This window comes from Bidens hawaiensis, unplaced genomic scaffold, assembly GCF_021521415.1.
Source record: "Bidens hawaiensis isolate Kalapana, Puna unplaced genomic scaffold, B.hawaiensis_p1.1 tig00032127_1, whole genome shotgun sequence".
NCBI lineage: Eukaryota > Viridiplantae > Streptophyta > Magnoliopsida > Asterales > Asteraceae > Bidens > Bidens hawaiensis.
In genome coordinates, this window is record NW_027495458.1 from 80374 (window position 1) to 107443 (window position 27070).

Genomic DNA, 27070 nt, shown 5'->3' on the forward strand with positions numbered 1-27070 from the left:
CTAGCGTACTTCCAACTCCACCATGACCTAGAGCTTTTCGTAGATAATTGATATCAAGCTCTGGTAACGACTTCAGCTCGTGTGGTTAAGATAGATCAGATCGCCGCTGTATCTCCTGATGGCCCAAACGCTATTCCTCTTATCATACTTTGCATAAACAATTAGCGAATCATCATAATAAGGGTAGTTGAGCAAGTGGGCACACGCACGACTTGACACAATGTGCGTCTTTCTTTTCTTCTTTTGTGGTTCTTGTGTCAAGTTTGCCGTTGGATTGGAGACGGGATCAGCAGCAGGAGTCTCTGAAGTTTGAACTTGAGCTGGAGGCGTGTCTGGATTGGGCGAGTAGTTGATGCAGTCATCTTCAACCCCCTCCTCTGTAATTGGTTCAATAAGTTGGCCCAAGTTCTTTCCCGCTTCAATAAAGTCATCCATAACACCTGTAAAATCATCAGGAAACAAATCTTTATACATGTCAGTAATCTCTGTGTCGTGTTGCCTGACTTTGCCGGCCGAGTCGTGATCAACAGGGTCTTGAACTTCATATTGAGCGTGTGGAGGTGATTGAGTGTTAACCCCACCCCCACCTCCTACTGATCCGGCTCCTCCATCTCCACCGTTCCCACCCTCATCATCACCATCGTCATCATCATCAAACCTATTATGAACGTCATCGTTGTCATCGTCTTCACCATCATCATCATCTTCGTCATCACCATCATCACTTTCATCCTCAACATCTTCATTTTCACCTTCCTTTCCACCACCAATACCACTAGACTGGCCGCCCTGTTGTACTAACCGACCAACAATCACCTCTTCTTCAGGCACCCCAACCTGGGCTCCTCGCAAGGCCACACTCGGACTTGCGGTAGGCTGTGAAACACTAGCCTGAGAAGTCAATCCCGACCTTCTCCAACTCTTGAAAACTGTATCGAGTCGATCCTCCAGACCGTGAAAGTCATCTTCATGAATACCCATAAGGTCTGAGGCCGCTTGATATTTGCTCACCAACTTTTCGTTTGTCTTCAGTTGGAGCTCATTAAGACGATCATGTTCCATAACCTTTTCTTGAATCGCCTCCATTTCGGCTCTGAGTGTATCGAGGGAAGCGGATGAAGTAAGCTGATTCTCTATGCTTGTGACTCTGGAGTTTGTAGCTTCACTCTCAACATACCACTTTCTTGTTGCATCCTCGATCTTCTTATCAAGACTTGTTCTGAGAGCACTTGCACTTGGTAAGCTCCTTTCAAGTGTGGTCAACCTGTCTCCAAGCCTTGAATGATCTGCTCTCAAGTTTGCGTTTTCAGAGGCTTCTCGGTTCATCAACACTTGCAGATTCTGGATTCGGGTATGAAAGGTGTTAGTCAATAATCTTTGATTTTCAGCAAGTGCATCGCTTGCTTCCTTCTGCTCTTCCAATACCCTTATCCTCTCCTTCAGAGCAGCCTTCTCTTTCTCATCCTCAATCGCCTTCTATTTCATGTCTTTGATGAACTTGAGGAGCACTATTTCTCGTTCCGCCCTTTTAGCGTTGGATTCCTCCAGTGCGACGATCCTATCGAGGATAGGATCGGCGTATACTGGAGGTGTCGACGATTTCCCTCAGGCAATGGGTTTGGGAGAATGATAGTGGATGGTGATGTGATGGACATTATGGGTGGTGAGATTGTTTGCAAAGGTAGGGTGATGGGTTGGGTGAGGATTGGTGAAGTAGTAGTGGTGGGTGGTGTTGGTTGTGTGACAGGTGGTGTTATGGATTGGGTTGGGGAAGTTATAACGGTTTGGATCCATAAGCTGGTTGTTTGGATAGGTGAGCTGAAGACGGATGATGTGAATATGGAGGAGGTTATTGGTTCAGTGATTGGTTGTGTGGGTGGTGTTGTGATTTGGGAAGGTTCGGGTTTGGTTTGGTTGGTTGTTTGATTGGAGTTGTGGGTTGGTCTTGAGGTGGCGAGGGTGGTATTTGGGGTAGGAAGGTAGATATCGGTTGGTCTATTAGAGTGGGTTCAGGTGAGGATTCAGGTGAGTCATGGAGTAAGGTTTTGGTTTTCTTGGATTTGGCTTTCTTTATGGTCTTTGGCTTCTTGTAGGTAGGAATCTGTATTTTGGTTACATCCAATTCTTTCAGGGCTTTGGCTAGGGCTTCTTTGGTGATCTTGGGTTGGTCAGATGGTTTGTCTTTTGAGAGAATCTTGACAAGAAACTTGGATGACTTCTAGGAGTCCCCAAGTTTCCTCAGACGCTTCAAGGGCGGCTGGTCTTCCTCTTCCTCCTCTAGCTCAACAATCTTGCCCTTCTCAGTCTCCTTCCTATTTAGATCATGCTTAGCTTTAGTGCGGTCCTCAGAAGGCTCTTCAGACGAATCGGGTTCAGCCTTAACCTCTGGCTCATCCTCCTCATCACTCTTAACATACGCCTCATCCCCAGTAGACTCTGTTTCCTCAAACAATCAAAATTTAGGACCCGGCCTTGGTCCCATATACTGGTATCCCTTGCCCTTGGTGCTTAACAACACACTAAAAATTGAAGTCTTGATCTCATTCACGTGATAAGGCTCTGGAAGGGATTTCTTGTCTTTTGCTTTTTTCGATCCGGCCTTGGAACATCTGGGATCAAATCATCCCAAAGCAGCTGTACGAATCTCGGGTACATGAGCCAGGTAGCCTTACTTCTGATATTCCCCAACATACACAGGAATATCCTTCGAGAGTAGTTGAACTTCTCTCGAGTAGTCAATGCAAACATGATGCGGACCCAGTCAGCCCTCATGCTGTCAAATCCTCAACGAATATCCGCAAAGCAATGAGTGACGATGTGGAATAGAAACCTCCAGTATGGTGGGAGATGCTTCTTTTCGAGGCTCTTCCACTCGGTGTCATTTGCCATTTGAGTAACAAAGTCAACTAGCCACTTTCTGTCTCCTTTCTCATATGTGTAATCTGGCTCGTCAGCAATCCTTAAAACCCGTCTAATGTCTGCTTCAGTGATGGTTAACTCCTTTCTTGCAACCTTTGTTGTAAACGATAGGGAATCATCAGCAACCTTGGCAAATGCCCATAAATCCAAGACCCACTTGTAGTAAATAGCTGGATCGGCAGATATAGCATGTGCAAGGGGTGATTGCTTAAGCACCTTGACCATAGACATGAACGCTTTGTCCTTTCTAGACTTTGGAAGCTGAAGGGCACAAAATTGATTATGTCCCTGAAATCAATACCGCAAGATTATGAGAATATCACCATTAAATAAAAGCAAAACAAGATAAGTTATATATACATATGCCTTAAATATTTACATATTTCTTAAGTTAGTTAATTTTATATAGTCAATTAATAATGTACAAAAAAAAGGTTAATTTTAGTCAATTCATAAGTCAACAAGTCCACTATGTACAATGGTTAAGTCCAAACCAGACCAAGTGTCCAAACATTCTGATCGTCCAAAACAGTCCAGTAGCTATCAGTATTAAAGTTCTGAAAATTCTCGAAGTGTGACTTTTTCGCATGGAAAATTTCGCATGGGTCCAGTTTCGCTTCGCATGGACATGCGAAGCGCAACAGAAACCCATTTCGCTTCGCATGGTCATGCGAAGCGAGACGGAAACCCTTTTCACTTCGCATGGTCATGCGAAGCGAAGCAGAAATCCTTTTCGCTTCGCATGGGCATGCGAAGCGAAACACAACCTTATGCGAAAAAGTTCCACTTGTTACATTTTGATTCCTTTTTCATTCAATGGTGTCGCCTAGCCACGAATTAGGTTTCTAGAAAGATTGAACCAGAAACCCTTTGGATTGCTTGGTTAATTTAACCTATGAACACATTAACAAACCCTACAACTACAATCTTCACAAACAAACCTATAAACTAACAATTTAATGATGATAATCACAAATCTGAGGTTCTAATAACAGAATATGTCCATGAGAACATCACAAATCATGTGATCTGTCTTAGATCTAGCCGATGGTTCATGAGAACCGCCGTCTCGATCCACGAGAACCCAGAAATAAAGATGAAAGAATGAACTGAGATGTTTATGACGTTATACCGAAGGAGCATGATCTGGATTCAGAGGCATAATTGATAATGAAGGGTCGGATCGTTGAATAATTTGAAAGGAAGTTAGTGTTTGAAATTTGAAGATGAGTGAGAAGAGAGAGAGTGAAAAGTGAAAGTGTTTGGTGAATAGTGAAAGATATTTTGGGTTTCCCATTTATATAGGGTCAGCTTATCTCGCGATAAGGTCAAAACATCGCGAGTATTCACCGAAAATACACCCTCAGTCCTCGGTCTTAAAAAGAATTTGCATTTTCAAACCCAAAAAACATTTACTCACCGAATCCAAATACTTGTTTAATTTTTATAGTTTTCTTTTGTCGGTCCAATACTGTTAAACTTTGCACTGACAATCCTTTTGACAAAGCAAAACATAAAAACAAAACAAACGAAGAAAGAAAAAAAAGAAAAAAATAAAATTAGAAATAAAATTAAAAATAAAACAAAAATAAAATAAAACAAAAATTAAAAACAGAGCTTAAAATATTAAACTTTACAAGTACTTAGTATTTTTAGAAAATAAAAACAAAATAAAAGAAAAATAAAAGCTTTCGTTAAGTTAAGAGTAATATTGAATTAATCTACATAGATCTTTTCTTTATTTAATTTACAAAGAACGATCGCGACATGGAATCATATTGGTTTGCAAAGCCCTAGATCGCGTTTCCATTTTGAAATTATTTTGACACAATTTCATCATTAACTGCAGATATTGTCCGTTTATTAAACTTGACAAATGTTTTGGTGCTAAAGTGATACATTTGAAGTTCAATTAGGCACGGTGCTTATGTGGTCCCCACGTAATCAGACATGTTACTAATTCCATCATATCTCGGGTTTACTTTGTGTTAACATATCGCCTCAACTTGACTTAAACCTTTCTGAGTTGATCACAGTATTCCTATTAACACACAAGACACTTTGTCTCTGTACATTTGACTCTTTGTACACTTGACTCGATCTAGAAAGATTAAAATAAAACAGAAGTTCAGGCCATAACAATCAGGTCAGATAATACCATATTATCGCGCAGAGAAAGTCCAAGGCTTGAACAAAAGAAAGAAAACAAAACAAAGCAGAAGACTCAGGGCCTTAACGATCAGATCTTGTATGACTACAAACGTAGAAAGTCCAAGGCTTGAGTCGAAAATAAATGAAGAAATAAAGCAGAAGTTAAGATTCCTAGGACTGACTCTCTTTCTTTTGCTTTTGTGACTCTTTTGTTTTTCTTTTTCTTGCTTTTCTTTGACGCTTTACCTGACTCTTTTCTTGACTCAATAGAAATTAAAAATTGACACTTATTTCATAAGACAACTATGATCAGGTAAAGAGAGGCTTGGGTATGACATGTATAGTTACATTTAATCCTTCATTGATATGACTTCACGGAATCATGCTACCACTACTTAAACGTGTAGCCACTAGCAACGGCAGTAGTTTAAGTTTATATCGCCCAACACTTACTTGTTTGTCAAGCCTATTTACACATCAATGAATGACTTTGTAGCCTTTTGTTCTACTCTTTTGACTTGCTAGGATCAATACATACCAATGTATTATCACTTTCCACATTGTTGGATCAAGTTCTTAATTGAAGATTTTTAAAATTTGCCGACTCCCTCTACAAAGAAGCTCCCTCTAAATGGGACAATATTTTTAGAGTTTTCTTAAGATTTTCTTAAATAGGAGTAAAGATGAAATAAATATTAGATATAAAAATTAAAATCTTTTTGTTAAGTCAAGTGACTTGAATTTTGTTTTACTAAAGGTAAATTTAAAATCTTTTTGATGAGTTAAAGTTAACTCATTTTCTACTAAAGGTAAATTTAAAATATTTTTGGTGAGTTAAAGTAACTCATTTTCTCCCTCTAAAATTGTGACATATTTGAAAAATATTTACTATTTTAAAATTTACTCAAAGGAAATCATGCCCAATGACTCAACGAGAAAGAAAAATCGGGCACGACTAAAAGCTTTGGTAAAGAGATCTGCAAAGTTATAGTCAGAATGGACCCTTTTTATATCGACAAGCTTACGATCAAAACAATCACGAATAAAGTGTATTTGGATGTCGATGTGCTTAGTCTTTGAGTGCTGGACCGGGTTTTTAACAATAGCGACGGCCGCCTCATTATCACATTTGATTGTGGTTCCATAGAAATCCAAACCGTAATCCAGCAGCTGATGCTGGATCCATATCACTTGAGAACAGTAGCTGGATGCGGCAATGTACTCGGCTTCTACTGTGGAGGTGGACACAGTGACTTGTTTCTTGCACTACCACGAGATCAACCGGTTTCCCAGGAATTGACATCCACCCGATGTAGATTTTCTGTCCAAGTTGCATCCCCCATAATCACTATCGGTATGAGCATGAAGCTCCAAGGGAGATTCCTTTGGGTACCAAAGACCCAAACGTGGTCTACTCTTCAAGTATCAGAAAATACGCTTGACAGCCGTCATGTGGGATTCTCTCGGGTCAGACTGATATCTGGCACACTGATAAACAGGGAACATGATGTTCGGTCTGCTTGCAGTGAGATACATCAGGGAACCAATCATTGACCTGTAAAGGTGTTGATCGACCGGTTTTCCCGATGGATCAGGAACGAGAACAGGTCGCGTAGCGATTGGTGTCATGAAAGAAGTTGAGTCCTTGAATCCAAACTTCTGAACAATGTCGTGAACGTACTTCTATTGGTGTATTAAAGTCCCGTCCTTCTTTTGCTCAACTTGTAAGCCCAGGAAGAAAGTCATCTCCCCTAAGGAACTCATCTCAAATCGCCGTTGCATAACCTCAGAGAACTCCTTGCACAGATTCTCATTCGTAGACCCGAAGATGATGTCATCAACATAAACTTGGTACTAGAATTAGATCACCCTTGACCTTCTTGACAAAGAGAGTTTGATCGACGATTCCTCTTTTGTATCCATTCTTCACTAAATGATCGGCCAGTGTGGCATACCATGCGCGAGGTGCTTGGTGAAGACCATAAAGCGCTTTGTCAAGTTGGTAAACGTGATCAAGATGACTTGGATCTTCAAAACCTGGAGGTTGACTGACGTAGATCTCTTCTTTTACTTTCCTGTACAAGAAAGCAGTCTTCACATCCATTTGATACACTTTGAAGTTCATGTACGAGGCGTATGCCAGAAAGATAGGAATTGCTTCTAATCTGGCTACCGGTGCATTGACTTCATAGTAATAAAGACCTTCACGTTGCCAAAAACCTTGCACAACAAGCCGGGCTTTGTTTCTAATGATCACCCCTTGTCATCTTTCTTGTTTCGAAATACCTATTTCGTTCCGATAGGCTTCTTATTTTCTGGTTTCTTCACTAGCCTCCAAACGTTCAGTTTCTTGAACTGTAACAGCTCTTCTTGTATGGCTTCAACCCATGAGTTCTCTTTCAGTGCAACCTTGTAGTCCTTGGGTTCCACCTGTGAAATAAAACAAGCAAAAAGACATCTGTTAATGTTACTGGAAGTACTGCGTGTTTGGATGCCAGCGGACGGATCTCCAATGATGTTCTCAGTCGGATGTCGACGATGAATCGGTAGCTGTAGAATTTGGTCAACATGCTCGACTGGTGTTGCCTCAAGCTGAATGGTCAAGCTCTCTATGGGATGAAAACAGTGGTCGCAGGGACAGAAGCACTTGGTTGAGGATCCATTTCACCTTCTTCTTGATCTACCAAGTGTTCTGGAGCAGTGCGACCTTCCCATAGGTTGTCATAAAATGGGACAACTACTGCCTGAACAGAGGTTGTGTTGGTGTTGTCAGTAGCTTCATTCGCACTTGGATCAACCTGCACATTTGATGCATCGACCTCCATTGCAAGACCTTGATTTTCTTCTTCTAAGAGAGGTGTGGGAACAGATTCCACCACACTTGGTTCTGCAGGAGGTGGCTCTGCTTGTTCAACTTGAACATATTCATTGTAGTCGGCTGACGCATATGAATCAGAATCTGAATCAGTCATGTCTTCAACCACTGGCATTTCTGTGGTGTCCGTAGAGGGCTGCACATTGCGGTTACCGGGGCTGGTTGATTAGCCACGGGTTGTACGTTGAGTATGGGTGCAACAACAGCTATATTGAAATCTCCAAGATTTCTCAATATAGCATGCATCAAGATAGATTGATCATCAGCAGGTTGAACCGGTTGAGCAACAACAGGGGAAACCGTTGGCACAACGGGAGTCATATACATCCCACGAAACTGTTTGAACAATCTTTCATAATCAAACATCCAGTCCGGACCATTGTGTGCATCGGTAGGGTTCAATTCTTGCCAATCAATATTGAAAGACTCCAAGATCACTCTGGTTTTCTTGTTGTATACCCGATAAGCACATTTGTCGGCAGCATAACCAACAAAATAGCACTCATCCGCCTTTTCAGCAAACTTGGAGGTTGTTCCAGCATTGATTTGGAGTATGGTACATGGACATCCAAACGTTCTGAAGAAATTTACCCTTGGCTTTGTTCCATAGAAGACTTCGAACGAAGTCTTGTTCAATCGTTTGTTCAGAAGCACACGATTCTGGGTAAAGCAGGCAGCGTTGATTGCTTCACCATAGAAAATTAATGGTAGTTTTGAGTATGACAACATTGTTCTAGCGGCTTCAACCAACGTGCGGTTTCTTCGTTCAGCCACCCCATTTTGTTCGGGAGTGTAAGGTGCGCTGAGTTGATGAATAATTCCCTTGTTGTGACAGAATTCATTTACCACTTTGTTACAGAACTCTGTACCATTGCCACTTCTGATACACTATACCTTCTTGTCAGTTTGATTTTCCACCAACACGATAAACCTGAGCAGAAACTGTGATGTCTCGTCCTTATGCCCTAACAGAAATGTCCAGCTGAAATGCGAAAAGTCATTAATGATAACCAGACAATAGGCTTTTCGACCTATTGCCATTGGTTGAATTGGACCAAAAAGGTCCATGTGCAATAGCTGGAGAGTGGAGGTTATGGAATTGACGGACTTGGGTCTGTGAGACAGTTTGTACTGTTTGCATTTAGAGCAAGATACACATTTTTCAGCTGGAAAGATTTTACAGGTAAGCCCCTCACATGGTCACCTTTAACCAACTTATTCAAGTTGTTAAAGTTGACGTGACCCAAACGTCGATGCCATAAAGATGAATCATTCTCCGAGGCCTTGGACATCAAGCAAGAATCTGAACGCATGGAATAATTGCTTCTCATGTCCAGAATGTAGGCATCATTGTGCCTCGGAGTACGCAACATGATCCACTCTTCAGGGATTTTAAAACCTGGTTTCAAAATAAGGCATTCATTTTCAGTAAATAGGGTTGGGAATTTCTTATCACAGATTTGAGACACGCTGAGCAGGTTATGGTTGAGATGTTCCACCAGATTGACCTCATCGAATGTCAAAGTACCATTCGAGACCTTCCCTTGTTTGGTTATTTCTCCTCCAATGTCACCGGCAAAGGAAACATGTCCACCGTCGAATGGTTTGATGTCGAACAACAGGGACTCGTCTCCTGTCATGTGTCGGGTGCAGCCACTGTCCAAGTACTAAATACTGTTGACAGACCGTCCTGGCTGACCCTACACACACGAACAACCAGTTAGTGGAGGGTTTCCCGAGACGCACTTGTCTCGGGAAAATTAAACACAAAATCACCAAGTTTAATTTGATGATTTCTAAATATATAATCTTTTGGTGAATCAGAATCTGAAGAGCAATCCCTCGAGGAACTAGAATTATGATTTCCTCGGTTTTGAAATGGTTTTCTGGATTGCCTCCGTTTCGGTTTAGACTTAACTACAAAATCTTCTTGGCTAGCCATGGTGAAAACCTTTGAAAGGTTCTTAGGCTTTTCAGCTTTAGACCCCTTAGCTAACCGCTTTCTTTCTCTTTGGGTTAGCCAAAAAGGTTTTCTTGGTTTGTCAATTTTCTTGGGTCTTGAATCCGTCTCACTGGCTGAAGTGTAAGTTTGGCTAGACATTTTCTTAGTTTGAGCATTAAACCTAGGAAATGTCTGACCAAACTTACTGTTGAGGTCTCTTTGTTGCTTATGCCAGTTCTTGCAATGTCTTGCAAGATGAGAAGGATTTCCACAAACAAAGCAACATTTTCTCTTATTGAAATTATAGATGTCTTGATTACTGAGATATATGGGATAGGGTGATGTAGTAGGGTTAACTTGTTTGTAACCTGTATCTGTCTATTTGAAAAGGTTGAAGCAAAATAATTTGAATGCCTCGGTTTTTGTTGAGAATAGTAATAAGCACTATCGAACTGATCATTGTGTTGAGAACTGTTATTATATGAAGTGTTTTGAGAAAATGAAGTTTTCTTTGGCGGCACATATTTACAGGAAGTGCTTGGTTTTTCATTTTCAAATATGGATTTCTCTTTAGTTAAGTTCTCAAAATGATGATCAGTTGATGAGCAGCTAGGACTTTTCTGTTCATCAACCTTTGCTTCGATTGTTTCATCAAAAACAGTTTCACATTCAGAATCAGATGAAGAACATTCACTTTCATTACAAATATTTTTACAACTGTCATCACTGGAAGTTTCACAAAATACAGCTTTTGATCCTGACATTAAGCTTCCTAACATTGACTCACACACTTTACTACATACAGGATTGTTAATCGTTTTTGTTAGACCCACACAAGATTCAAAACGGGGTTCTAACTCTCCTATTGGCTTGCAACCCTGGTTAACCTTCCCACAATCACCATTTACATCACCTGCTACACAAGACACGTTGACGTTAGACTTATCAGATGATGGAATTGGAGCATTTGATAGAGAGAGCCGGAACAAATTTCACTGGTTTTGGTACTTTACCAATCCCATAAGCCATCTCTTCATCAGGAGAAGTATTATAGCTAAAGTGAGGTAGGCTAGTGTAATTATCATTCATGGGTGGAGGCACCGCTGAATAATGATAACCTAGCCCTGATTTAATTTTAGTACTTCTATGGCCTCCAATAAGATCATCCAATTGCTCAGATGATGCTTTAAATCTTTCAACTTGTTTTTCCTTTTCTCTTTTATCAGAAGCATCAAGTTTCAACTTTTCAAGTTCATCTTTCAACTCATTAATTATATTTTTATAATAGATGACATCTTGCTCTTTAACAAAATTTTTAAGTTTAAGATTTGCAACATCATAATGGTGAGTTTTTTATCTTTTCAACATAAATCTTGTCGGCTTTAACATATTCAGCATTTAATTGACGAAGTTTTGCGTTTTCTTTCAAAACTTCGTCCTGAAGATATCTATAATATGTCACTTTATTGATGCAAGCTTGAATGCAAAGATTGTGATTTACCTCATTAATGGGTGATTCATCAGAACTTGCAGCTGTGGATGAGGATGCTTCAATGTTTGATGTGAAGGCCATGCCTGCCATGTTGAGAGGATTCCGTAGCTCGTGAAATTGATCATCCCAATCCATACCAGCTTGGACCTCCGTTTGGGAGACAAGGGCCTTTGTGTTTGCACTTGAATTGCCCTTATGTGGATGATTCCCAATTCTTTTAGCTGAGCTGCTAGGCTTTTGCACCTCATGCCTCTTTCCTGCAGCTTTGCTATTTTCCTCCTCAGTCACCTCAGTCACACGAATATCATTGGCTGGTTTTGACGGATTCGTGCATTCTCGTGAAAAATGACCCATCTCACCGCGGTTGTAACATCGTAGCTTCGACTTGTCAAACCCGATCCTTTTTCTGTTAGAATCCTTGAAGCTATCCTTCCCATACATCTTCATGAGGTTTGTAGCTCTTTGCACGGCCATTTCCATTTAATACTTGATATCCATCTTGTCAAGATCCTTTTGATTAATATCTCTCATATCCTCGATCTCAAATTGTGGTGGCAATAGATTTCCCTGCAATAATTCTTCATGACTTGACAGAAAGGCATGAACTATTGAAACATTTGAATCATTCAACAACGGGAGTGCTTCACAGTAGCTTGAAGGTTTGCTAGGTTGAGGTTTTGAAGATGATGAAATTCCGTGGGCCTTCAAAGCTTGCTCAACAGCACTATCAACTGCTTTCTGAAATGAGCTAGACTTAGATGATCTAGATTGATTTCCCTTTGAGATAAAGGCAGTGGTTTGTGGAGGAACACTTGAAGAGTATTTTGGAGTGTTAACAGGGTACACATTCTGCTGGATTTTGCTTATGAAAGCGGTTGGAATTGTTGATGCATTGCTCATCCCAGCTTGATTCAGAGAACTCAGATGATTGTTCATTCTCATATGCTCGTCCATTTTAAACGACTTGATGGTTGAGATCAAATCGGAGTTTGTCATGGCATTCAATTTTGTGGTTCTCTTGATTGTAATTGTGTTGGTACTCTAGCTGTATGGCAGAGAGTTTATCAACTTGTGATTGACTTCAGAGTTGGTGATGTTGACACTTGCAGCTCTGACTCTAACCATTAACTTCTCGAACCTTTTCACCAAATCCAACACATTTTCACCTTGACGATGATTGAACATGTTAAATTCTTCTTTCAATAGGGCCTTCTTGTTTTCCCTAATTTCAGCATTTCCCTCCACCTTCTCAACAAGAGCATCCCACAAACCCTTGGCAGTTGTATGTTCTTGTAGGATCTCTGTAATCTCATTTGAAAGACAAAATGTTAAAGTAAGATATGCCTTCTTATCTTGCTCTACCAAGGTCCTATCATTTTCATCATAATTTTCAGGAGTTTTTAGTTGTTCCCCAGCTTAGTAACAGTCACGAGAACATGAGGACCTTGTACAAAGCATCTCATTAAGTCAGAATCAGTCAATGAGATAAAATTCATAAACCTCCATTTGAAGTGGACAAAATTATCTTCTAAGGTCATAAATTTTGGAGGTTTTTGAAATGTTCCCACTTGGTTTTCCAACAGCAAATAACCCTTTAACAACTCAGAATCAGTGCTCGTCATGGTCTTGGCAGTCTCAAACACTTAACAACCTTCAAACAGCTCAAAAATCAACAAAAGCAACTTTTTCGCGCGAAAAAATAGTTCTAACAGAAGCGAAAAATTTTGATGAATAGTAAAGCGAAAAACTATGAGAAGCGAAAAAGTAAGCGAAGCAAAAAATTTGTGGAGATGAACAGTGATGCGAAGCGAAAAAACAGTGATGCGAAGCGAAAAAGTAAGCGAAGCAAAATTTTGAGCGAAGCGAAACACCAAGCGAAGCGAAAAACCACGCGAAGCGAAAAACTTTCTTAAGCGAAAAAGTTTAGTTTTCTAGAAGAAATCTTTCTTGGGATCTGTTCCACCAAACTTGTCAGTACTAGGTCAAAGGTTGGTACACTGATTTTCATGCCATGAGAAGCGAAATTTTTCACTTGTTAATTTCAACACTTTTCAAACCCGTAAACACTAACTTTAACACTTTTATACCCAAAACTTTTGGATCTAAGGCTAGTACTCTTGTTGTTCTTCACCAAGAACACATTCTAAGACATTTTAAGAAGTTTTTGACCGAATCTTTTTGTATTTTTGTCAACTTTCTTTATAAAAACACTTGTTTTCTTCTTCTTAAGATCAAAACCCAAGGTTGTGATCCAAAATCTCAACTAGTGAGCCGAAGCTCTGATACCAATTGTAGGTCCCCAGACGGGTGGATCTAACAATAATCTTGGATCAACCGAGCTTAGTGCTAGCGGAAATCACACTAAGCCACCTAAGCGGTCTCGGATCTTGAGATGTTATTTCGGGTTCTAGAGAGAGAGACGAGAGAGAAAGAAAGATATGTGTGAGTTAGAAAATCTTGGCAAAAGGCTATTCTTCTCATGGCATGCTCCCTATTTATAAAGGAGCATGCATGAGAGTTTTCTTTATTTCCATAGTGCTTAATGGGCTTAACTACAAGTTTTTTCCTTAGGCCATTACATACAAAAAGAACTATTAAAGCCCAATACATATAAATACAATATAAAAGACTAAACTAAACAAAATGGGTCTAACAAATTATGTAATGAATTGACCCAAACCATCGAACCGCCTGAAATATTTATATCCGATTTCATGAAATTGAAACATCTAAAGTAGTACACCACCTGAAAAAGATTCATGGATCTGCCACAGACCATGTCCTTAGAGAGGTGTAACTTTAGCAAATCCTCCACAATCTGCTCATCCCAAGTCAGCTTGGGTATGACTCATTAATTAAGGAAAGGCATGAGTTTCCTTTTCCAAGTAAGTTATGGAAAAGAAATTATTAGCTTTCATCCTTTCTCCGCTTCAAAAGGAGCCGAAGATCTTTAAAGAACTTAATACTTTTTAGACGGCCCTAAGGAAAGAAGTACAGGAGCTGAAGTCGATTCGCCAATAGAGAAGGGGGCCAGACATGAATACGATTCGTGGACATGAAACATTATCAAGGCAGATGCCAAGAATTAGACAAGGAACTTTCTTAGGGACTTGTTTACTCCTCCTCTCTACATTAGAGCATGTACAACAATCTATATAAACCGCCACATCATCTTCACGTTACATTTCAATTTTTTATCAAAAACCCAACATTCTTCCACCACAACAGACATCCACAAACTCGTTAAAAAATATTAAATGTGTGTGTGTGTGTCTATATATATATATATATAGGGTTAGGTTATAATAAAAACCCACTTGAGTTGTGAAACTTTAGAAACTCATTCTCAACAAAATATTTTTAATTAAAGATTAAATCTTGTGGTCCACGATTAAAGTTAATAAAAAATATAAAAGTTTATTTACATATTCTCTCTCCTGAAAACATATATAAAAATTACTAAAAAATATAAAAAAAATAGCAAAACATTTTTTTTATGTTTTCGATGTTTTGTATTAAATGTAACAACATATATTACATGTAACAAAAAATAAAAAAAAACGATGTTACATAGGGTTTTCACGGGTTTTCTCAACTCAAGAGGGTTTTCAAACTATACTTCTCCTATATATATATATATATATATATATATATATATATATATATATAGGGTAATGTTAAAATAAAAACCCACTTGAGTTATGATTCTAGGCATTCTCAACCACATGTTTATAATTAAAGTTTAAATCTTGTGGTCCACAATTAAAGTGAATAAAAAATGTAAATATAAATATAACATTTTCTCTCTCCTGAAAACATATATAAAAATTAGTAAAAAAATGTTAATGAATAGCAAAACAATTTTTTTTAGTTTTCGATGTTTTGTATTAAATGTTACAACATATATTACGTGTGTAACAAAAAAAACAAAAAAAAACGATGTTACATAAGGTTTTCACAACCCAAATTGTTTTCATTTTATACTTCCCCTATATATATATATATATATATATATATATATAATATGTGTGTATATGAGATATGAGAGAGAAAAGATGCCACCTCGTCCTTTCCAGGTTTGGAGAGACAAACTTGTCTTCATGGACTTTACTCCGCAACAAGAACATTTGTGTCCTCTAAGTTTATCCATTGTCACCTAGATCAAACCTAGGCAACCGAAGCCTGTAGTGAATGCTCTTAAAGGTTTCCACCATTCTATCTATTGTTGTTACTTGTCTCACTTTCACGTATACAAACCATCTAATCACTCTCTCCTCTATTTTGTCTACATTACCTTATTACATATTTCTCTCCCTAAACCACACATATTACATATCTCTCTATTTCATTAAAATTAACTAATTAAATGACTATTTTACCCTTAATGACATAATTAAATAAGTACTTACATATATGCACTTCCTTAAAACATTAATTACATATCTCCTAAAGTTCAATCCAAACCGAGTCGATGTAAAGACGAACATATCGAACACTAATAAGCCAATTGGCATCGAACTTTTTAATCAATAGTCAATATAAAAAGTTTTGTATTAAAATTTTTTTTACCAACAAAAACAACTCAAGTATAATAAAAAAAGTGTACATGAGACGGCGGGATTCAGAGGGAAAAAGTGGTGGTAGTCATTTATGGCGGTGATGAGATGGTTAGAAGCTTGCCCGAAAAATAGAGCTTGCCAGAAGTAGGTTGGAGAAGATGATTTGATGGTGTGAGTTCAACTTTATAATACTAATATAACTTTGTTTTTTAATTAATTTATTAATGGTAAGAGATATGAGTAACTTGGTAATTTGTTATGAAAAGAGGAAATATGTAATTGCTTGTTTAGGTGTGGGGAAATATATAATTAAAGGTGTTAAGTAAAGGGAAATATGTAAAAATCCCATTATAAAATTTTTAAACATATTTAACTTTATCCAAAGCATTTTAGTATAAAATAATTGTAAGCACATGGTGTATAAAAAACCTGGCTTGTTTGTTGTGTACTTGTGTATATATACACTACACACAAAGTCTATAACACCTCTTGGGCCCAACCTCTCCTAGTACATTTTGGGTGATCTTTTCCGTTACTTTGTTGTGTGCAACTGATCAAAACAAACTCACTTAACACATGTCAACGTCCTCGTCTTCTTCTACGTCACACGACGAAGGAGGAGAAGGTGACGGTGGAGAGTTCGAAGAACCGTCTCATTCTCGCCAACGGTTTCAAACTGCCGTGTGGCCTGAGCCTTTTATAGAAGCTTTAGCTACTCAAGTTGCCATTGACACGGCTCTAGCATTCGGCCGCCTTGCGGTTGCTCCTGCTCTTGCTAATATCTTTCAGGTAACCTCACATTATTATTTTGAATACTTGAAGTATATTGTAAGGTGCTAAATGTCACCACATTGTGTGTGGTTTGGATTCATGCAATATTTTATTGTTTGTGTATCATATTGAATGTGTATCCGATTGAACTGGAAGTACCGAACAAGTTTCAATCGGATACACATATGTTCTAGATGTGTATCTGGTGAACATGAAATTAAGTAAACAAGTTCAATCGGATAGACATCTAGAGCCATGTAGTATTCTAGATGTGTATCCGATTGAACATGAAATGACGCACACAATTTCAATAGGCTACACATCTAGACGCCTATATAATAATATAATATTGTAAGATCCCATAGACTAAAGTCATTATTCGTTTGAAACTTGATGTTGAAATGAGTTAAAAGAAAGTTAGAAAAGGTTAAGTTAATTTAAATTACTAGGTTGAAAGCTTAGATTTGATCTATTTAGTTTTTGAACGTTTTACAAAAGTTAATCTAGTTTGTTTGAATGCTAGAAGTTTGAGTATGTTAATTTATGTTTAGTTTGAGTAGGATTAACATGGTTTTCGGTATATACAGACGAGTTAGGAGTCATTGTAAGTGAGTCAACAATAAACAGATATAGACGTATTATTGTTGAGATAAAATTTCGTGTTTGTATGATTGATTTCCAACATATCCTCAATTTCTGTTCAATATATTTGAAATAACGAACACTGGTTTAAGTTTAGCATGGTCCAAATCATAAGAACTAATGATAATCTTATGTTTATGCAATTTTTTATTATGAAAATAGAAATTAGGGTTTGCTCGTGTGGTAACATATCATTCTTGAATGTTTTTTTATCATTTCAGTATGCATACAATAGGTCATTCTTAGGTGGTACGATTTCGTATAAATTATTCTAGTATGCTGATCCATTTGTACCTCTTCATTTATTTATTTGTACCATACATAAGCAGATGACTTTTAGCTAAATAGCCCCTAAATGATTCTATAAATACCTATATTTATATGCATATATATATTTTTGAAACGACAACCTTTTTATGTGCGTGAAGAGATAACTGTATAAACACCTGTATTTATTTAGTAAAAATTTTATGAATAGCAAGACTGTTAGTAGGGTCTGGAAAGGATAAAACAAACAATACCTCTTATTCAAATGACAGAGATACTTCCTTTAAAAAGACCATTACCTCTGCATAACTGTATCTATACTCTTGTATTATGTCTAACACATGTGTTAATATTCTCTATAATTTTTAAAGTTGGTTCTATATCTATGTGTATATATATTGTCAGTAAAAGACAAGAACAAAAGGTATTTACTTTTTTTACATGTTTGTTTTTTAATCTTTAAGATAAGAAAAGATGGTTTGGGCGTGACAATTCTGGGATTTGGAGGGTTTAAATTATTAGCAAGTTGATAGATGGGAAGGTGCAGGTTCGTCTCTTCTTTCCAAAGGGGGACAATACTTTTGTTTAGGGGGGCTTTTGACCACCACTTTCTTGGGAATGAAAGAATAAAAAAGCCATTGAAAGCCTTTTGACAATAGGGTTTTTGGCCATTTCCTAACACTCTTGTCTTTATCATATTGGTTGGGTATAAAATGTGTAGATTTTGAAAGGGTTTTTGGCCATTTCCTAACACTCTTGTCTTTATCATATTGGTTGGGTATAAAATGTGTAGATTTTGAAAACGTAAAAAAGTAGAGGGTATTTATAAGCAGTTAGAGAAATAGTTATAGCACTTTCAATTGAAGTTTTTTTATCATCCAAAATCTAGGTGGCATCTAGGCTTGTAAAATGAACTAAACATTCGGTAAACTGTTTGACGAAACGTTTGTATATGTCCGTTAATTTAATAATTAAACGGACATGAACACAAGTTTTTGTTCATTTGATTTAAACGAACGAACTTTTAAGCATTGAAGATGCTTATATAGGCAAGTGTTTAATATAAAATCAATTTTAAGTTGAGCAATAAAAACTAAATATATTTGGAAACATGTTTGGTTAATATTACATAGATTGAGAGAGAAACAAGGAGAGTCTGGGGATAAGCGATTATATAACAGCGCTATGCATTACATTTAGACACAATATAAAGGTTTTAAGTGATTTTCATCATTCTCTATTCAAAAAATGATTTTTATGTTGAGGGTCATCTTAGCGGTTATAAATGTAAATAAAAACAAGAGAACTTAACATAAGTTAGTCTGAAACCCTGAACTTATTACCTTTAAACCTTAATAGTCAAAGGTGTTACTTAAACCAAATCACACACTTAAATAAACATAAAGCATACGAATTTTCATTTATAGGACATGACATTATCAAAAAGTTATTATTCCTTCACAGAGAGCCCTCTTTAAATTGTAACTCATGTATATCTACGTAAACCAAATCACATACTTAAATAAACATAAAACATACAAATTTTCATTTATAGACATGACATAATCAAGCAGTTATTATTCCTTCGTAAAGAGCTCTCTTTAAACTATTATTATCATATGTAAGTATGATAGGTGATACAATCAAAGTGGGATAGTAGATTATATCTTTATTTTGAAATATTTAAATTTACAGTTATTTAAGATAAAGAATATTAATATAAAAAAAATGAAAAGGAACATAACTTTTAGAAAGTGGTATCTATGGCTCTATGCAAGGTTCAGTTGAAGTCAAATTGTTGACCATCAATCCATGTCCATAAAAAAGACCCACACTTTGTCGCTTTCAAAGAAATACGGGTTGGTTTTATTACTTTTGCCTTTTTGTGTTGTTTTTGGGACGCAGATTAGATGTTTATACTACTAAAGATTGTTTTTAAGTAGATATGGTTTCTATCTATATATATTTATATAAATATAATTATATCATCCTGGAGTTGTACTTGTTTTGGGTACCTTGTCGTCCTGTCCACATCCTTCATTTGATTATATGCTACCGTACTTTACCAATTCCTTTGGACTCCATATATAAATTCTAGTGCCTATAATACATAAATATAATATAAGAAAATAATAAACATATTTACGAAAATTTGGCTTGGTTGAATTACTTAGATTAAAGCATTGAACGATCTATATTGAATGACAAAATATTCTAAGTTAAGGTTAATTTCAGCGATCCAAATGAGTGAAGCGAATCAAATGAGTGAGTTAACGAGCAAGCTAACTTTTGCTCGAACTTGGTTTTAACCAAAAACCCAACTGTCTTTGCACTTCAAATGAAAATACAAAAGATTTGATTGTGGATTTAAAATTTTAAACCAAAAAGCTGGTGTGGCTTAATGTTGTAAAGGTGTAAAACTATGTGGTGTATCCCCTCTTTGCTTCTTTTTATTAGCCTCACATAACACTTCATTTTTTTCTTTTACGGCCAAGAAACACAGAATTGCGTAGATGCTTCGTACGGGGCGACCCAATGGCAAAAGGCCACTGTTAATTGGCCCAACCGTAAGGAACCCTTAAATTCCTCCAAGTTATCTCCAGTTTCGGAGAAAACTCATCCCTCTGAACACTGCTGGTAAAACCAGGCATTTTCAAGATCGAACTGGAGATCATAAAGATCCAAAATTTTCTTCATTAAGCTACCCATGTCCCCCTAAAGTGTTGCAAGTGAGGACTGAACCTGAGTCTTTATTGAGAAACTTAAGCTTCCTACCACTACACCATATTGAAAAAGACACAACATTTCATTTAATTCCATTATTTGTTTCCCTCTTTTAAGAAAATATTTACTAATAATTTTATGTTTTGAAAATAAAAAAGACCTTTAAAGGTTGTTCGTCGATATGGTTATTTGCATGGAGAACATCCCACGTCGAATTTCACTTTGGGGTGCTCCTCTAAAAACCGGCTGTGTATCCAACGACCCCTCCCTTAATGTTGACCCCTCTACGGTGAAACAAAGTCCATGCCGTGGCCTTCAAAAAGCGATTTGGCCTAATGCTATCTAGGTATAAATAAAGTTGTTTCTATGTTTAGACGGTGTCATGGGAGCCTTTAGTTGTGAAATTGGAGTTTGTCACATGGGCGTCACATAAATAGTGAGACTTTTCACACTTCTCACCTAGATACATATATCATGGTGGTGTGAAATATGAAATTAGGAGTATAAATGTATAATTAGTGACTATGATATTGGTTAATAAAAACCTAAAATTCAAATATTCAACTTATTAGATCGTTTAGCATTTTGGATTTTAGTAATGAGTCGACGTGCCGGGTTTAGCTGTATATATTGTAAATTTGTACCTTATGTTCAATGAAAATAATCAAGCACGTCTCTTACTGTCTTACATGATATTGAAGCCACCTGAAGTAATATGGTCCAACACAACTGATATAATGTACCAAAATTATTGTTTTAGAAAAGTTGAATTAATTTATTGACAAGTAGTTGAGAACAATTAAGTAGTCCCTCCTAAACTCTGAATCAAGAGAGTTTAAAGCATGGTGGGAAAAGGCTGAAATTGGCATGGAAGAGACGATGAGTTGTGGTCAATGGAGATTATTATTATTATGATAACAAATAAGTAGTAGGTGGTACTTAAGAAGACAAGACGAAACCCTACTAAAGTTAAAGTGAGTAGGTGTGTAAGTATAGGTCTAGCATCAGGTGATCTACACAATACAATACACCAACAAAGCTGTGGTTTTCTTATTCTCTGAGCATTATTCCGTTAATATAATAATTTATACACACATATATACATATATTGTATTGTATACTCTCTTAGCTGTCTGCATGTCTGTAGCGCATGAATACTTCTTCCCTTCTGTCATAGGATATACATCCCCATGCTGCTAAAGTTTTTCTATCTTATCAAGTTTTTATTTATTCCAGTATATTCTTTGTTTTTATTTTCTTGTGTTTTGTGTAAAAGTGTGTCATTCACTAACCTTTTATTTAAAAAAGGCGCCAACCTTTCGTTTTTTTTAACGCTTTCTGTTTAGTTCTTATCTTTTAGAATAAAATTTTTATAATATATAAAAAAAAGCTATTCTTTAATTTTTTTAAAATTTTCTCTTGTAAAGTTTTCTAATATCCATATTCACTTATTTTAAATATGTTATAACTTTATAAGCAAATTTAAAATATGTTAAGTATATCAAATATAAGTGTAATCATAGTTAGTTAAATATAAAACTTATGAAGTTAGGAGCAGAATACAGCTTTTTTGCTTTTTTTTTGTGTGATCTCTTTATCATTCAAATAATATAAATAAAATTTATTTATATATAGAACATATACTTTTATAATTTGTAATTCTTGTGTATGTTATATTATCAACTGGTGTATAGGAACGGTTAAAAGCATAAATAAGAAAACACATGTACAATTAGTTTAACGATTTCAACGTATATAGCGTACACATTTGTTTTTAAGGAGTACAAAACTTTTAATAGTTTGAACCATTAATCAACAAACTTTACAATCTGTATTTATTTTTCCTCGTAATAATTTAGTATCTTGTGATGAATCCCATCATTCTTAATGTAATAGTTAGCTGACGTTTCACTTAAGATATCTTAAAGTTCAAGCTTAGCGTGTTAAATTCTATGTTTAACGCTCGTTTTGGGTCCTAGATAACTTTGCAAACATTAAATGACTTGTAGTCTAGTGATACGAGTGTTAAAAGATGTTATTCTACAATTGGTTAAGGGTTTTGATTCCATGACACAAAAGATGTGAAGTTATAAATAGATTTAGAGAGTGTTTGAGTTAGCTATATATTTTCTAGTGGCGAGTAAAAATATCATTTACTTTTTGAAAAAAAAAAAGGTAAACTCTTGTATTGAGTGGACAAAATTAAAAACTCTTAAAACTGTACGTAAAAAATTACTCAACTCTTTAATATACTAATTTAACAAATTCATAAGTCTTTGAACAACAATTAATTTAAAGGTCTTCTATAAAATAATAACTTAAAATAGCAAAATTATGTGAGAACAACAAATGGAGTGATAAATTTTATTATCTCAGAATCAATTCTTGTAAGAGCATTCTCAATCCGTTCCCCATCTCTATCCCTATAATTACATTAAAAAACACTACATTTCTCTCTCATGCTTAATTAAATAGTATTTTTTTATACATTTATCATTACAGTTTTCTCTCTCCTCTACTCACAACCAATCCAACAAATATTAAAAAATAAATAGGGAAAACAATGTTTCCCCAAATTTACAAAAAATCACTACATTTCTCTCTCCACCCTATAATTTACACTCACAACCACTCATCACTCCACCCTATAATTTACAAACTTCCCTCACATATTTATAGAGAATAGGATGAGAATGCTCTAATGCAATAAAACAACCAAACATATATATATATATATATATAGGGTAAGGATCCTAAAAGAACCATTGGCAAATTGAGAATTTTGAGAACCATTTTGGACCATTAAAAAAAGCCTTTAAAAAATATTAAAAAAATTATAAAACAAACAAAACCGAAAATTTTAAAAAAGTAAAAAAAACCAAAATTCTTATATTTCATTCCGGTTTCATTAAAAAAAACTGAAATTTTTTTTCTTTTTAATTCGTATTATACGTATACATATATGTATACTTTCATTTAATCTCTAGTTACGTAATATACACATATGTACATTATCATTTACCTTAAATGATACATATGTGTATAGAAAAAAAACATGTGTGTACATATTATACATGTATAATAAAAAAAACCGATTTTTTTTCTTTTTAATTCGTATTATACCTATATACATATGTATACTTTCATTTAATCTCTAGTTATGTAATATACACATATGTACATTATTATTTACCTTAAATTATACATATATGTATAGGAAAAAAAATATGTGTGTACATATATGTACATATTATACATATATGTATATGTATAATTTAGCTAAACCGAGAATTTTTTTTTACGTTTTTTTTTAGAAACCAGGATGATAAATAAGAACTTTGGTTTTTTTACTTTTTTTTATTTTTGTGTTTTTTTTTGTTTTATGTTTTTTTTTTTATTTTTGGGTTTTTTTGTGGTCCAAAATAGTTCTCATAGTTCTCAATTCCCAAAAAATTCTTACATGATCCTGATCCTGTATGTATGTATGTATGTATGTATGTATGTATATATATATATGTCGTATAACATGTGAGGCGTATATGTTGAGAACAACATATGTGCTAACAGATTATAACATTTATATACTTGCTATATGTGATGATCCTATATGTATGTATGTATGTATATGTCGTATAACATGTGAGGCGTATATGTTGAGAACAACATATGTGCTAACAGATTATAACATTTATATACTTGCTATATGTGATAAAGTAAGAGATGTTCTTGTAAGTGTAAATGTAGAGGTTATCACGTTGAGTTTAATAATCCTGTGTGTTCTATTTAGTGTTACTTAATACTCCTTAATATCCTCATGTAATCCTTAAATGTACTTGATTTTTCAGGTTTGTAGAACATGGCGAAGCATATCCCAATCCGAACCCTTATGGCAAACCCTAACACGACACGTTTGGCACCGCCACCACCTCGTCCATCCCACGTGGCACGATGAATACACTAACCGCCACGTCACCACTACAAACTTCCGTACCCGAACCTACATCCACACCACCCTACATTTCCCACCAAATAACAACAACAATAACGACGAAACCCTAACTTGCTCCCGCATTGCATTATCCGATTACCACATTGCTGCGGGTTTTACTGACGGATCTGTTCACCTATACCACCTTCCAACTAGGCTCCACGTCAGCACGTTTCGTCCACACCAGCGTGATCATCTTGGAATATATTCTCGTGCTGTGTCCGGGTTGTTTTTTAGTGGTGACCGGCTTGTGTTTGCCTCTCTAGATGGTGACATTCATGTGGCGTTGATTAATGTTCCGGTTGTTTCGCGTAGGGCGCATTTGGGTGATGTGGTTACTGATGGTGTTCTTGTGGATTTCGCGGGTTGTGACCGGTGGTGGGTCGGACTTTATGCAGGTACTTGAAATAGAATTTGATCATGCACATAATTTATTAGGGTTTTAAAACATGCATGTAAAGTGTCAAGACGTCAAGTTTTACAAGAAACTATCTACATAAATATTATTTTAAAATACACTTATTAGAGATTCATTACATATATAACATTTAAATTATTTTTAGTACAAAAATATATAACATAAAGTCATTTATTTTTTTGATTAATGGTCCAAGTTTTTTAAAATTTTGTTCTTTTTACATAAAAATGCTTATAGTAACGTACATAAATCACCAAACTAATTTTTCATATGATTTTAACTTTTTAGTTGTTTTATATAACCGAGCCCTGCTTGCGGTGCGCGCATATAATGTATATATGTGTGAACCCTCGGGTGGGCAAAAGTAAAATTGCACTAATTTTGACGTTATTTTACTAATCTCGTGAAAATAACGTTAAAAGTGGCGGAAGGTTAATCAGGCATCATGTGGTGGCGTTGATAGCCGAAAGACAAGGGCACATGCACCAATCAGCCGGTGTCCCGATGATTGAGTGTTATGTGCCTTATGTCCAAGGCTTGATGCAAAACTACTATCGAGCCGGGGGTCTCACCGGAAGCAGCCTCTCTATCCCTATGGGATAGAGGTAAGGCTGTCTACATCTTACCCTCCTCAGACCCTACCATAGCATTGCTATTGGTGGGATATACTGAGTACGATGATGATGATGAGTTGTTTTATATAACCAAAATTTCGATACTTGTTAAAATAACGTCGATGAACATAGGTTGGTTATTAACATATACGCTTCATAATTATTTATATAAGTTGTTTAATTTGGTATATATGTTGCGTAATTTATGCGTGATTATTTTACTTTGTGCTTAGTTAGTTTACCCTTCGTTCAAGGGCGCGCGTTGCATTTGGGTCACTTCGTACGCCTTGTAGGATAAGAGAGCGTTTTACATTATATGCTTATGTATGTATTACTTTTCTTGTGACAAAAATAGTATGTTTATTACAAAATTGATAGTACTCCATATAGCATATATTGAGTTTAGTGTAATTATGTTCACTAGGAGATATAAATTAATTACATATTTTTATAACTATTCTGCTTGAATTAATAATAGAAAATATCTTACATGATTTTGATCTTTCTATACATAGGTGTTCCAAACCGCGCATTTCATGTACGAAGCAGTAACACCGAAGAAGTTGTATTCATCGGTGGCACATTAACAGACCCAGATGCAGTAGACGGGTGGCACTTACTCACAGATCTAACAGACCACATTGGACGAGTCCGCATAACAAGTGATGAGCTATCAGTAGGGTTCACAAGGCAAAGGGTAATCGTTTTTGATTTACAAAACCAAATGATATTAGGGGAAGAAGAGTTTAGGAGGCAGATTAATGTGGGTGCAGCTGATGCATTTGATAAGGCTCTAATGTTTTTAAATAGTAGGGGTGTAGCTAATGTGCGCCGAGTGGGTAGTTTGGAGGAGATCTGTCGGTTCATGGCCCGTGGTAGTCAGTTAGGTTGCATAAACGGTGGCTACGCGTTTATTTCAATTGGGGGCGTGATTAGGGTTTGGGAGTTGGAACACGGGGAATATTTGTACATGTTACGAGAGCGAATAGGGGATGTGACCGCCATGGATGCAGATGAGCGATTTGTAGCAGCTAGTACGAGTGACAACACGATTCATTTGTGGGACTTTGGGGCGCGTTTATAGGCTATAGATGGGACCGTTGACTGGCTTTGACTTTACGGGTATGCGGTCAGTGAACAGGTTAGTGTTGGTGTTCATTGGTTTGACTCATTGGTTAGGGTTAGCTAGGTTTGGTTATGCATGGTTGCATGGGTATTTGTTGACTTGTGACTTTTATTGTTGGAGATTATTTGATTATTAGTTGGGTATAGTGGATGTTGTAGAGTTGGTTGGTAAAGAGGATTTGTGTAAAATTCATTTTTAGAGGATTCATGCTCATGTGTGTTTTTTTAACCTGTGTAAGTTAATTCAAATGAAGGCGAGTCAAGTTGAGATTTAACTTAGACGCGTGACAATACAAGCCGAGCTGACTTGACCATCTAATCTACAATAAAGATTCGACTTGTTTAAGCTTTTGAGTTAGCATGTAACTCGATTAATTAGCTATTTTTGTTTATTTTGGATTTCTATCTAGTACTTATGTATAGTTAACAAACTTAAGGACAAACATCTACGTAATTATGAATGAATGTATTAGAAAAAAAAGATATGGGAATGCAAGTATGCAACTCATCTCATTAGAATGTAGTCTGTGTAGATGTTAACCATAGGTCCATAGTTCACGCTTGTAGAAGAAAGAACAAAAGA

The 27070-nt window shown here is 36.3% G+C and overlaps 1 protein-coding gene across 1 annotated transcript; it reads left to right on the forward strand.

Annotated features, from left to right (window-relative positions):
- Positions 1 to 16477: 16477 nt before the first annotated feature.
- Positions 16478 to 26868, forward strand: LOC143583112 (transcriptional regulator STERILE APETALA-like). The gene is made up of 3 exons (XM_077065511.1): positions 16478 to 16727; positions 24188 to 24728; positions 25878 to 26868. Exons 1-3 carry the CDS (start codon positions 16515 to 16517, stop codon positions 26444 to 26446), a joined length of 1323 nt encoding a protein of 440 aa, XP_076921626.1. The 5' UTR covers positions 16478 to 16514; the 3' UTR covers positions 26447 to 26868.
- The last annotated feature ends 202 nt before the right edge of the window (positions 26869 to 27070 follow it).

What these genes read in the sequence shown, in the direction of transcription:
- LOC143583112 (XM_077065511.1), top strand. Translation starts at nt 16,515, where the DNA reads ATGTCAACGTCCTCGTCTTCTTCTACGTCACACGACGAAGGAGGAGAA. An exon ending in CTCTTGCTAATATCTTTCAG is followed by an intron (nt 16,728 to 24,187) that starts GTAACCTCACAT and finishes TTGATTTTTCAG; the next exon opens with GTTTGTAGAACATGGCGAAG. An exon ending in GTGGGTCGGACTTTATGCAG is followed by an intron (nt 24,729 to 25,877) that starts GTACTTGAAATA and finishes TTCTATACATAG; the next exon opens with GTGTTCCAAACCGCGCATTT.